The following is a 14072-nucleotide window of genomic DNA, read 5'->3' as shown; positions in this document are numbered from 1 at the left end:
TGAGGGGAATCCCAAATGTGATTCAAAAGTCTAACTCAACATGTTGATACTTAACCTGTTTTGTTCTCATCCCACTCCTGTCCTGGCACACTGACTACAAAAGAATGTCTGTGTCTGGCCCAGCCTCCATCTCCCCTGGAAGATTTTTACTCTATTTCTTCTGCCACAAAGGAGTCTAAGCAGCTTGTCACCCAATGGAAGAGACAAAAATTAGGGCATGGAGATGAAAGCTATTATGGTTTTAAAACTTTTATTGCCAACATTCCCATATGCTACAAAATGGGAAGGTGGCACAGTGAAAAGCCCTTATCTTCAGTAAAATTCAGAAGAAAAATTAAGAGGAACTAAAAAATTTCCCTGCCATTCTCAATGAAACTGTGGAAGAAGTATTTTTAAATATTTTAGTCTCTAAGCTTTAGGAAGACATTTTTTAAAAAATGAGGAACCACTGACAAAGATTTTATGTCCTAAAATAAGTGTTAGACTACTACTTCTTAAAACTTTCTTGATAAAAGAGATTATGACTTTTTAAAAATATGGACACTATGGAGTCAGTCTACTGAAATGTAAAGTTCATTTTTGTGAAGGTCAAGTCTACCTCCCATATGCCTCTGTCCATAACAACTCTCATTTTTTGAGCACTTACTTTGTACCAGGCACTGTGCTGAGCGATGCACATACCCCATTTTATCCCCCAAACTGCCCTGTGAATTAAATACCATTTCTTTCCTAACTTTATGAATGTGGAGACTGATGACTTAAGAGATAGAGTTAATGCCTGAGGTCACATATCGCATAAGTGGCAGCAATTCTGGGATCAGAGTTTCCACAAGGGGTCTAGAGAAAGTGTGGGGGTGCGTGTACATGCGTACATGTGTGTGTGCATGTGCATATGTTTCCTGATTTTCCCCAATCTGGTTCCATGCTTCTGGGTTATAAAGGAAATTACAATCAAATGAAGGTTACTACCAAGAGGCTGAACTGAACAGATAACGCCACTCCAAAGTGCACATTACTATCCACAGCCAAACAGCATTTTACCACGTGCATAGTGCACTGGGAGCTCTTCTCGGAAGACTCCAGATATCAGAGAGAGGGGCCTGAGGAAAAGACAGGGGAGAGCAGGGTCCTGCCTGTTATGATGTAGTCCTCAAGATGAGCTCCCAACTTAAGGGTCGTTCTAACTCAGTTTGTCCTTTCTAACTAAAAACCAAACTTCAAGTATCAACACTAATAATTTGTATTTTAATCTCACTGAGACTTAAATCAGAATGACTCCGATGTTCACTGCAGGACAAAATTTTAAGCATAAACTTATTGTTCTAATGCAACACTCAGAGCAATATGATAAAAGGTACCAACTATGCTCGTATTCTATTACAGTCAGATTCTGAAAAAGTAACACAGATTAAAAGACTTACCTTTTCTTTAAATACTGCTTCATTCCATGTCTGAAGCATTGAAATGGAGTCATTCATCATTTTTTCTTTGTATATGTTTATTTTTTCTTTTTCAATTACAACAGCATTACTAGTCAGAAGGAAGCACTTGCTACCTCTCGCTCTTCCTCTGCCTATCAGAAAAGAAATATTTGGTGCCTTTGACTTAAAACCCTGGTAAATCTGAGAATAAGTCAACAAAAGGGTATTCCTAAAATTCAACTTTGGTTCACTGAACTCCATTTTCACAGGAAAGGTGAGCTGTTAGAGCATGGGCTCCAATGCAGGTATATACCTGAATATTAAACTACATGTTAAACTAAGAGCCCACACTAGACTGGCTTCCTTGGGGTCCCCATGGTGCAGGGTGATTAGACACCCATGTTGTCAGAGACACTGCCTTGAAGACAATCCATTATGAACCCACAGGATGACATTGTGAGCGAGCACTCTAAGACAAATAATGAACACATCCTCCCTCAAAGCCTTCAGGGAAATGGGGAAATAGATATGTTCACAGTCATCAGAATATAGATGGCAACAAGTGCTATAAGAAAGATCACTGTAAAGGACTATGTGCATTCCAAAAACTGTTGCCAGCTGGGGGAATTAGAGACAGGTGATATGGAATCAGGGGAAGAGGTTAAGAGGTAAAATGAAGATTGTCAGTAGCAGTACATGAGCACTTTCTGCAACAACAAGAAAATGATGAAGTCAGGCTGGCAGAAGTGGATAATGAATAAAGGCGAAGAACGGGAAATAGGTTGGAAAGATAAACTGGTCCTGGATTTTGACCTTTTTAACATCACGTAAATTGGGACCTATTAGAGTTCCTATGCAGGTGAGTGACATGCCCAACGCTGTTTTTCATGAAGTAAAGTGGCCGGTGTTGTTATGGAAATTGAAAAAAGGAAGAGAGGCTACTTAGGAGATCACCTAGTTGAGGTAGGACAGAAAAATCCCATGGAGTTTTTCTTCTAGAATACAGGGATCCATCAGTACCACAAGTACCACCATGAGAGGTCCACATGTTGGCTATACATATATAATCCAAGTGGGAATTATCTTTCCATAAATGTCAGTCAATGTAGGTCAACTAAACAGTACTCATTGTGCACAAGAATCAAAATGGGATATATATTAGTGGACAAAATTGTACTCCCCAATCCTGATCAAGTAAGTCACTGTTAGGGCCAATGATATCAAAGTCCACTGTGCCAAACAAGGGTCAGTAAAAGAGAAAGGCCAGAAGCACAATGACTGGTCGAAAGTAAGTTTCTAAATGACAGACACACTCACAAATCAGACAAACTGGCAGTCACTTAGTAATGGCATCAAAGCTCTTCTTACCTCTAGTTTGGATCATTTTGATGACATTGCCCACATACTCATACAGGATGACCAAATTGCACTCAGCAATGTCAATGCCTTCATCAGCAACTGAGGTGGCGATCAGAATCTTTTTATCTCCATTAGTTCTGAATGCATCCAATGCACACTTCTGTGCTGGGAGTGTCATCCCTGCATCAGAGTCAAAGAGCATTTTAGAAGTCACCAAAAGAAGGAACTTTACCCGGGGCGCCTGGGTGGCTCGGTCGGTTAAGCGTCCGACTTCGGCTCAGGTCATGATCTCGTGGTCCATGAGTTCGACCCTGCGTCGGGCTCTGTGCTGACAGCTCAGAGCCTGGAGCCTGTTCCCGATTCTGTGTCTCCCTCTCTCTCTGCCCCTCCCCTGTTCATGCTCTGTCTCTCTCTCTGTCTCAAAAATAAATAAACGTTAAAAAAAAATTAAAAAAAAAAAAAAAAAGAAGGAACTTTACCCTTGAAAAATAGCCACTAATGATGGAATGCTTACTATGTGGTCAAATACTAAAGTAAGTGCTTTATATCCATGATGTCAAAATAACCCTAGGCACTAGGGCCTATTCTTATCCTTGTTTTAGAGGACATAATGGTGGTGTTTAACAATTTGGACTCTGCCACAAGACTGCCTGAGTTCAAATCCTAGCTGGGGGACTAACTAGCTGTGTGAGATAAGAGTCATGTTATCTCAAAACAAATACTGATTTTTTTTGGGTGGGGGGGATTATCAACAACTAATCATAATGCCTTTGAATGTGTCCAGGACTTTACAGCTGACAGAACAGTTTCACAACTACTTATTCACTGGAACTTCACAAAGCCCTTTTTGGTTGATGTGGAAAGTGTTGTAACTCCCCTTTACAGATGAAGACCTTAAGACTTTGGAAGTCTGATAAACTGACAGCCTAGTTAGTGGCAGAACCAGGCCTTAATTTAAGTCTGAGACCCTAAGAGTGTGCAGTTCTCAGTCATGGATATACTATGAAGAAAAAGAATTTCAATGGTCTCCACCTCTGAGTTAATAGAATTCATAAAAGTTGGCAGCCAAAATCTGCAGATATATTTTAAGGCCAAAACATTCACCCATTTCTTCATCAAACATTTACTCAGCAATTATAGTTTGTCAGCTAAAAATATAATGGTTAAAAGGTCCATTTTTACCTATAAGGATCTCATAGAAGAAGAATATAAATAGGAAGCCATAATTCAATGTGATGAGCAGTGAAATGGAGGCAGAGTGGATCTACAGGATGGGAAGGAGAGACACCTCAACTAGTCTTAGGAGGTTGGGGAAGGCCACTTGGATAAGCACAATGACTGGTACAGAGTACCATTTCCAAACAAATGTGGATGGACGGATGATGGATAGATAGATGATGGATGGATAAATGAATAAACAAGAAAATATTTTGAGTGCCTATTTGTGAAGAAATAACAAAGTTTGAAAACCAACTCATGTAGGAATCAAATTGCAGAGAACTTTAAATTCCAAGTGCCATAATTTGGCATTGGACTTCATTTGGTAAGCTAAATTTTCAAAATCTGCATTTACTTTTCAGATTCATGAAGTTTAAACTTTGTATAAGTGCAAGAGTGATGAGTGAGGACTGACAGGATGGGGACTGCTTATTATAAACAAAACTAAACAGGTGGAAGGAAGTGAAGACCAGTCCCTGCTGGTCACTGAGGGTGGGGAGCACAGCTGCAAGAATGTCAGGTGGGGGCTGGTCACACTAGATCTTCTTGGATAATAACAGAGGCAACCTTTCATGCTTCAACCACCCTAGCTAGATATCAGGATTGTCTGCTTGAGCTTTTTCTTTTTTTTTTAAGTTTATTTAATTATTTTGAGAGAGAGCAAGGAAGTGAGCAGGGGAGGGTCAGAGAGAGGAAGAGAGAATCCCAAGCAGTATCCACGCTGTCAGCACAGAGCTCGACTCGGGGCTCAAACTCACGCAATGTGAGATCATGACCTGAGCCGAAATCAAGAGTCAGACGCTCAACTGGCTGAGCTACCCAGGTGCCCCTGACCTTTTTTTTTAATTGTAAAATATATAATACACATAAAAGCATCAATAGTAAAAAACAATAAAATAAAAACAGAACATTTCTATTTCCAGCTTATCTTAATCTACTGGTTGAGAATTGGAGAAAAAGAGTGACATGCTCAAACAATATTATAAAAAATAACTGGTTTTTCCCACCAGATATATGGGAAGAAGCAATGTCTACAAATTTTTGGCATTTGAGCATTGTGATGGCTTTCTGATGTGTCAACTTGGCTAGGCTGAACTATAGTACCTAGTAACAGATCTAGGTGTTTTTGTAAGGGGAATTTGCAGATGTAATTAAAGTCCCTAATCAGGGGTGCCTGAGTGGTTCAGTCAGTTAAGTGTCTGACTTCAGCTCAGGTCATGATCTCACAGTTCGTGAGTTAGAGCCCTGCATCGGGCTCTGTGCTGACAGCTCAGAGCCTGGACCCTCCTTCGGATTCTGTGTCTCCTTCTCTCTCTGCTCCTCCCCTGCTCTTGCTCTGTCTCTCTCTCAAAAAATAAATAAACATTAAAAAAGAAAGCTCCTAATCACTTGACATTTAAGTTGTGAAAGACGTTTCAACCTTGGTTGGCCTGACCCACAATCAGCCCTTTGAAAGAGGACTTCGGCATCAGTCCCTGAGCTCAGAGACTCGAAACAGTTCACGCCTGTGGAGGTCAGGCCTGCTCCTGACCACCTGCTCTATGGATTTCAGACTTCCTTTGCCAGTCCAACTATGTATGTATGCTAACTCCCATATGTGAACATATGTGTTTCACACATAAACAACACATATATGTATATATGTATGTGTGTACAACCTCCTACTGGTTTTACTTCTCCAGACTGATATAAGTATTAGAAAAGAATTTGAATATATTATAAATATTCTTATATATATAGTAATTCATTATATATAAGTACCTGTGTTCTGATTTGTTTTGCCCCGTCCAGTCAATATGCCAGGTTTTAGAAAGCTGAGTTCAGAATTTTCTTCAATCCATTTCTTCAAAGCCTAAAAATCAAAAGCAATTATCAGTTGGACACTATTTGTACAAAATCTGTATTAATACTGAAATACTGCAAGAAGAAAAAAAAAAAACCTTTAAGTTAGTGAACAGTTTTCTGACAAACCTGAGAATAAATGCTTTTTGGCACTGAATTCTATGCAATAATTAACTGTAGTGGTTAAGATCTTTGTGATCTGACACAAAATATACACAAAAAAATATCTCTAAGATATTTTTTAAATGAAGAAAAGCAATGCTCAGAATAGTGAATGTGTAGAATAGTGAATTTACCAAGATCTCAGGACATAAGATCAATATACAGAAGTCAGTTGTATTTCTGTTCACCAGCAACAAGCAACTAAGTACAATACAACAGCATTAAAAAACTGACACTTAGGTGTAAGTCTAACAAAACACGTGCAGAATCTATATGTGAAAACAATGAAACAGTGATAAAAGAAACCAAAGATGTGGTAGGTAGCCCGTCAGATGGTTCCCAATGATCTCTAGCCCTGGTCTTCAGATCCTTGTGTAATCCCCTTGAGTATGAACTGAACTCACTGACATGCTTCTAATGAATAAAAACATGGCAGACATGATCACTTCCAAGCTGATCTTATAAAATGACTACGACTTCCACATTAGGCTCACTCTCTCAGTCTCTCTCCGATCACTCACTCTAGAGGAGGTCTGCTGTCATTCTCGGAGGCAACTCTGTGGAAAGGCCCACATGAGTGAGCTCAGAAGCACAGATTCTGAGGCCCGCTGGTAGCCATGTAGGCTAAGGTTGGAAGTTGAGCCTCTCAAGTAAAGCCTTAAGATGACTACAGCCTTGGGAGAGCCTGAGCCGGAAACATCCAGTTGAGTGGTTTCTAGACTCCTGATCCATAGGTATTATAAGATAATAGATGTTTGTTACTACCAGTCACTAAGTTTTAAGGTAATTTTTTATCAGCAGTAATACAGATACTAATACAGAAGCCCTATATAAACGAAGAAAGAGAGATAATATGGTCATGGATTCAAAGACTCCATATTTTTAAGATGTTACTTCTCCCCAATTTTATCTGTTGATTCAATGCAATTCCATTCAAAATTCCAGCAGATTTTTTCATACATGTGAATGAGCTTATTCTAAAATATAAATGGAAAAGCAAAGGAAGATAGCTAAAACGATTTTGAAAAAAGGAAAAAAGTTGGAGGACTCACACTATATAAAGCTAATCAAGACAGTATGGGATGGGTTAAAGGATAGATGGATATAGATGAATGGAACAGAATCAAGAATCCAGAATAGACCTATATAAATACAGTCAACTGATTTTTTTTTTTAAGTTACAAAGGCAATTCAATGGAAAAAGGACGGTCTTTTCAACATATAGAGCTGCAATAATTAGCTATCCACATAAAAAAAGAAAAAAAGCATCTCAACCCATAACTCAAAATAGATTGTAGACCTAAATGTAAAATGCAGAACTATAAACCTTCGAGAAGATAACAAAGAAAATCTTTGTGATCTTGGGTAAACAAAGAGTTCTTATGTACAATACCAAAAGCACAAGCCACAAAAAGAAAAAATTGATAAACTAGGCTTTGTAAAAAGTTAAAAGTTTCAATCTATAAAAGATACTGTTAAGAGAATTAACAGACCAGAAGAAAATATATACAAATCACATTTCTCACAGAGGACTTTTTTGTCAGAATAAACTTTAAAAACTTTCACTCAACAATAATATGTTAACAACCCAATCAGATCCTATTTTAAAATGGGCAAAAGATGTGCAGAGACACTTCACCAAAGAAGATATATGGATGTCTAATCAGTTTATGGAGAAATGTCCAACTGCATTAGTTGAGATGCAAATATAGTAAAATGAACATTTACTCTAGGAAGATACCACTACGTGCCCAGAGAATGGTTATGATTTTTTAAATTGACCAAACATTTTTAAAAAATATGAAGTCCTTGCTCTACAGGTACCAAGACTTACTAGAAATTATTGATCAAAACAGTGAGGTATTAATATAAGGATAAACAAAGAGATAATCAGAACAGAATAGCCCAGAAACAGCCCACACATATACAGGTGCCTGATTACAGAGCAGTGAGGAAAGGACAATCTTTTCAATAAAACGGTGCTAGGTCGATGTGTAATCCACAAGAAGAAAGAAGCTTACATCCACAAGTGCTCTGGTTTTCACAAAGAGGATGGTTCTGCTCTCTGGGTTTAAGTGGTACTCCTCTTGCAAGATGAAGCAGAGATCTTTGAGTTTTGGGTTCTCATTGCTGGGATCCATAGAAACGCTTTCCAGTTTCTGCAGCTTTTCTGCAAAAGGGGAACATTCTATAAATGGCTTACAAATTCTAGAAATTTAGAACACACTGTGACCATTAGCTAGAGTTCAAGTAGTTAATCTCTCAATCCTTGACCAGAATTTTAAGAGCAATAACCACTGCTTTAATGTAACATTAAATGTAGCAATAAATGCATATTTATTTTTGCCCCAGAGAGCTGGTTCCCCAATGTTTAGCAGCACACCACTGAGCTACACATATGTATACTAAATACTTTCCTACAAGCCAAAATGAGAGAGAGGGAGAAGGACTTACTTTTCATTTAAAATTTTCCTATATTTTTCTAAATATGAGAGCAGTAGGATTATGGGCGATTTTGGTTTTCTTCTGTATAGAAGTACATATAAATTATAGTATGCTGATTAACACTGAACACTTTTTCTTATCTTTAAACCTTTGTAAAACTACTAAAAGTTAAACCAAAAAAAATGCTACTACCTATTATAATTTCTATGGGATGTATACTTCGCAAATCCTATTTTACTTCTTAACAAGAAGAAATAATGTTAAGCAACGGATTTTTTTCCTTAAGTACCAGATTTCACTGATGATTCATAGCCCTATCTACATAAGATCTTCTTGAGCCCGGAACAACTCCCTGAGCATCACTGCACACTAAATATAACGCAATGTAAGTATGCTGCCACTGGAGTCACCAGGTTCCAATGGCTTCCTCCTCTAGAAACACCACCCACCTTCGAATCTCCGAGTGAGATCTTGCTCAATCTCATCAAATCCTGCCGCTCGGACGTTGGTGAAGAAGTCTTTCAAGTAGTCCAGAGCATCTTTCATTCGCGCATGCTCATTGATAATGAGGGCATCATTATATTTCTGTTGAAAATGAAAACTGGGTTTCAGTGTGTCTCCAATGCCTAATGCATTCACTGTACTAAAATTCAATTAGCTGTACTTAGCGTGAGTAGGGGAGGGGCAAAATAAACTTTTCTCAAATCTATTCCAACTTAGTTTTAAGATGAATGGCTCCAATGGAACTGCAATAAAACCTTTGAACCAAATATTGTTTTAAAAATCTGAATTAGCTAGAATCATACATTAATTAGGATCATTTTGAATTTAGAATTCCACCTTGGAAGAGAAAGAGGAAATTACAAGAAAAATCCATGTCAAAGATTAAAGAACAAGAGCAAATCAATTTCCACATCAACTTGCCTCATGATTCAGACATTCGACTTAATCTCTTCATACACCCAAAGCCATCACTGAATTGCAACTGCACCTGTTCAGAATGATGGTGCTGACCACCTACACCAAATATTCAACTAAATTCATTAAATTCCAAAAATGCATACAGACTGAGTGCATTTTTAAATACTTTCAATGGCATGATGAGCAGAGGTGATGGTTGTTTCTCAACTTCTTGGTTAACCAGTAAGCAACCAAAGACTCTGGATTTCTGAGCCTGTGGCTTTGCCAAAGGTAAGAAAACATATGCTCAAGATAAGGTAGCAGGAGTCACCTAATGAACTTTCAAGATGACTGTCACCAATCACATATCTACAATAATGGTCATCATCCCCCAATTTCTTTCAATCATGTCAATCATAGCAATGCTAGAGGCATGGCATAGAATCCCAGCCTTTGTTTCCATCCTGTTTCTACTAGTATTAAGTTTCAGTAGGCAGAGAAGATGCTAAATGGGGTAACTTTAAAGTTTGCTTCATAGGAACCTTTTGGAAAGTTCCTAAGCGAGCTCTTGAAACAGGGTGAAAAGTTGATGTTCTCTCAGCTACCAGAGCAAAGCTCCCAGTTAGGTGCTAAAACTAAAATACACTTTTGAAAAGAAGTCACATACCCGCAAATGGGAAGTGTACAAAAACAGTGCTTTACAAATCCTGCTCTCTTCATCTTTGTCAGGCAACTGAAACACCGTGCATGCTTTCTGAACAGTAACGATCCATTGTTCATATTTCTGCGTTCCAAATTCCCGATTTCGAATTTGAGATATACCTTCTGGAAGAAGAAAAAGGTTTTCATTATGCCATATGATCAGTCATTTAAAGTTCTAAGCATGCCTCACCCTCTAATTTTCTTTTTTTTATTAAAAATGTATTTTAAGTTTTTTTAAATGTTTATTTATTTTTGAGAGAGAGAGAGCATGAGTAGGGGAGGGGCAGAGAGCGAGGGACACACAGAATCTGAAGCAGGCTCCAGGCTACGAGCTGTCCAGGCTACGAACCGCGAGATTATGACCTGAGCCAAAGTTGGACACTTAACCAACTGAGCCACCGAGGTGCCCCCCACCTAATTTTTTTTCTTACTCTCTGTAAATAGAATATTCCTCCTGAAATAGTTTTCAGCAGCAGTATATCTGTGTTTGCATATGATTGCTTACTGAATACTCTCTGCACCAAGAAATCAAAGTACTCCTTATTTCATTTTCACAAATCTGTAAGGTAGAGGTTACATTTTACAGGTGAGGAAACCAAAGCTCAGAAAAGCAAAGTAGTTTATCCAAAGTGACACAGCTAGTACATGGGGGAGTGCAGGAATGCAAATCCAGGTGTGTCTGATACCCAAATCTTACCAGCTTTGTGAGCTAACAACCAAAGCAGCCCAGAAGTAAAACAATGGACATGAAGATATCTAACTTTGCTTCTAAAAATGAAGTAGTGAATAAAAATAACAGGTCTCATGAGCTTCATCAGGAGGATATTTAAAAGCAGGAGAGAAAGAACTCAACACAGTCTATTCTGCCTTGCTGTAAACTGAAGTCATCTGATCTCCACGGCATCACTCACAGGGCTGAGCAAAGAGCTTGTCATGGATGCTTCTGTATGTGTGCATCTCCTAAGCTATGCCTCATCTCAGTTGCTTGGTCTAAACATTGAGCATATCCTGTGGTCCAGGCTCTGTGCAGGGTCCTGGGGGTAAAAGGATGTAGAAGACCGAAGCCTGATCTCAAGCAGCTCAGTCTGTAAGTTACTCTGGGATTCAATCTCCAGGTCTCCCTGTTAAGAGCACAGTATAATAAAACTCACAGGCAAGAGCTATATTTCTGGGTTAAATTTCTCCTCCCACCCTTTCGTGTTTAACAGGAGGAACAAAGGAGGCTACTCAGACAAGTAGCACTGACATGCTTCTTTCCCAGCCCCAACTATAAACGGTGGCCAGATGAATTAATAAGTATTTCTTGAACACGGGTGGGTGTGAAAATGAGTTAAGCAATGGGGAAATGAACTGCTCATAGGATATGGACTGGGGAAAAGGTGGAGGTAGAGAATTAGAGGTGGGAGGAATAAGAAGGTAGAAATTCATGTCTCTCTGCCCTTCTGCTACTTCCCCAGTTTAATCACATCATAATGTTCCTGGATAATGTGACAGCCTCTTAACTCGTCTCCCTACTTCTTGCTTTGTTCCCTCCAATCCACTGCCCACTCAGCAGCTAGAGTGGGTTCGCAAAACTGCAGAAGAGACACTATGCTACCCCACTGCTTAAAAGCCTTTAGTGGATGCCTCTGGCCAGATGCTACCCGGCTCCCAGGATCCTCTGTGATCTAGTCTCTGACTACTTCTAATTCTTTTTTTTTTTTTTAATTTTTAAAAATATTTATTTATTTTTGAGATAGACAGTGTGTGAGCAGGGGAGGGGCAGAGACAGAGGGAGACAGAATCTGAAGCAGGCCCCAGGCTCTGAGCTGTCAGCACAGAACCTGACACGGGACTTGAACTTACAAACTGTGAGACCATGAGCTGAGCTGAGCTGAGGTCAGACACTTAACTGACTGAGCCACCCAGGCACCCCTGCCTGTTTCTGATTCTTATCTCCAGCAGTTGACAAGACTAATGGAAATCCACATACTTGCTCCACTTTCCTGGCTGTTGCACACACTGTTTCCTCTGCCTGAAACACACCTTACCACCACCACCCACCTACCCCTATCCTGTTGTTTTATTATTACTTATCTAATTTTGGCCTTACACATTACACTGGAAATACCACAAGGGCAGGAGCTGTATCTCAGGGTCCATGTTATATTCCCATCACCTGGCATATGGCCTAGGACCAGGTGAATGATGAGTGAATGAGCATGTTCAAGGAACTGCTAAATCAAAGGATTCAAGTATGGAAGGAGTGGCAGATAAAACTGGAAAGATAAGTAGAACCAGAGTGTGCAGGCAGGGATCAGACTGGCAGGTCAGAGGCTTAGAGGGCTTTGCTTGTAAGGCAGACAGATTCAAGCAGGATACTGACACAATCAAACTGGTATTTCAGAAAGACCAACCAGGTAATGGCGGGTTGAATGGAGAAATGAGTAGGGGTGGGTAAGCCAGCCAGCCAGCTGTGAGATTAAGTCCTAAAGCAAGCTGTGAAAGAAAAAGAGAAGAGAAAAAAAAGTAAAGTAAGTGTGAAAAAGGTGAACTCGGGGCGCCTGGGTGGCGCAGTCGGTTGGGCGTCCGACTTCAGCCAGGTCACGATCTCGCGGTCCGAGTTCGAGCCCCGCGTCGGGCTCTGGGCTGATGGCTCGGAGCCTGGAGCCTGTTTCCGATTCTGTGTCTCCCTCTCTCTCTGCCCCTCCCCCGTTCATGCTCTGTCTCTCTCTGTCCCAAAAAAAAAATAAACATTAAAAAAAAAAAAAAAAAGGTGAACTCACAAATTCAGCATCTCCAGAGCTGCTCCTAGTGGTGGAAGCAGCACTACCCACCGGTGTACCTACAAGTGCACAAGCCAGAAGCCCAGTGGAAGTCACCCCAACTCCCATCCGAAGCCAGCTGGCCATGAAATCTGAATACTTCCTGTTTGCAGGGCTCCGCACAAGCCTCCTCCCTCTACCAACCTGTCTTGACTGCCTCTGTTTGGCCCTCTTTGTTCACTGGTATCCTTATCACCTCACCCATCAGTTTAAAATCTTCAGGTGCTTTGCACTGCTTTTAGGAGAAAGTCAAACTCAGTCCTACCATGTCTTTCCCTGTCTGGCCCCTGCCTCTCTCTACTCACTCCTTTCTACTACTCATATATTACGAGTACCATGAGATGCTTGCCGTTCCTAAAACATTCCCTTCCTTCAATGCCTGACACCTTTTCAATCTCACTTGTCTCTTTCTTAACTTGGCCTCAAGCTTCAAGATTGTCTCAGGCATCATCCCATCCCAGAGAGCTTTCCCTGCAGCCCACTCTAGGCCAAAGTTCCCAACGTGCTCCCACGGCACCCAGTGTGTACCTCTGCCCCGCTGTGTGGAAGCCCCCTGCATCTGATTCTCATTATTTGACTGTGAGTTCCCCGAGGTTGGGACTATGTCTTTAATCTTATTATTCCCATTAGCTAGCACAATGAATATCTGGTGGATGAATGAAAGAACAAAAGAGAAGAAGAGAACTTGGGTGACTTCGTGAGAAAGTCTCAGAAGAACAAAGAATCAAAGGTCACCTCCTGTTTCAATCTGATCCATCAGGGAAATGGTGGTTTCATATAAATAGGGAATTTATATTTTCATATAAGTAGGAAGAACAGAAAGCTAATTGTGGAGATTAAGAAAGTCATGAATTGGGGCGCCTGGGTGGCGCAGTCGGTTAAGCGTCCGACTTCAGCCAGTTCATGATCTCGCGGTCCATGAGTTCAAGCCCCGCGTCGGGCTCTGGGCTGATGGCTCAGAGCCTGGAGCCTGTTTCCGAATCTGTGTCTCCCTCTCTCTCTGCCCCTTGCCCATTCATGCTCTGTCTCTCTCTGTCCCCAAAATAAATAAACGTTGAAAAAAAAAATTTTTTTTAATAAAAAAAAAAAAAAGAAAGTCATGAATTGATTGAAATATGGTATTTTTCAGGTATGTATGTCAACACAGATTTACTTTGGATTAAAAAAAAATGAGACTAAAGAAGGAATTTTAAGGTTCCTCAATAACCTATAATCAAGA

At 40.1% G+C, this 14072-nt stretch overlaps 1 protein-coding gene across 4 annotated transcripts in view; it reads right to left on the bottom strand.

The window, feature by feature from the left end:
• The window catches only part of RIGI (RNA sensor RIG-I), a 37506-nt gene that overhangs the window by 3951 nt on the left and 19483 nt on the right, over nucleotides 1-14072 (bottom strand). For all 4 annotated transcript variants that reach the window (XM_047830682.1, XM_047830684.1, XM_047830683.1 and 1 more), the window contains 6 exons: nucleotides 10015-10172; nucleotides 8897-9032; nucleotides 8024-8172; nucleotides 5760-5850; nucleotides 2790-2960; nucleotides 1422-1573 (listed from right to left, as the gene is read on the bottom strand). In XM_047830682.1, coding sequence (XP_047686638.1) covers nucleotides 1422-1573; nucleotides 2790-2960; nucleotides 5760-5850; nucleotides 8024-8172; nucleotides 8897-9032; nucleotides 10015-10172 — 857 coding nt within the window. The remainder of the gene's footprint in view (nucleotides 1-1421; nucleotides 1574-2789; nucleotides 2961-5759; nucleotides 5851-8023; nucleotides 8173-8896; nucleotides 9033-10014; nucleotides 10173-14072) is intronic.

This window comes from Prionailurus viverrinus, chromosome D4 (genome assembly GCF_022837055.1).
Source record: "Prionailurus viverrinus isolate Anna chromosome D4, UM_Priviv_1.0, whole genome shotgun sequence".
Classification (NCBI taxonomy): domain Eukaryota; kingdom Metazoa; phylum Chordata; class Mammalia; order Carnivora; family Felidae; genus Prionailurus; species Prionailurus viverrinus.
This window is presented reverse-complemented; position numbering and strand designations above follow the sequence as displayed.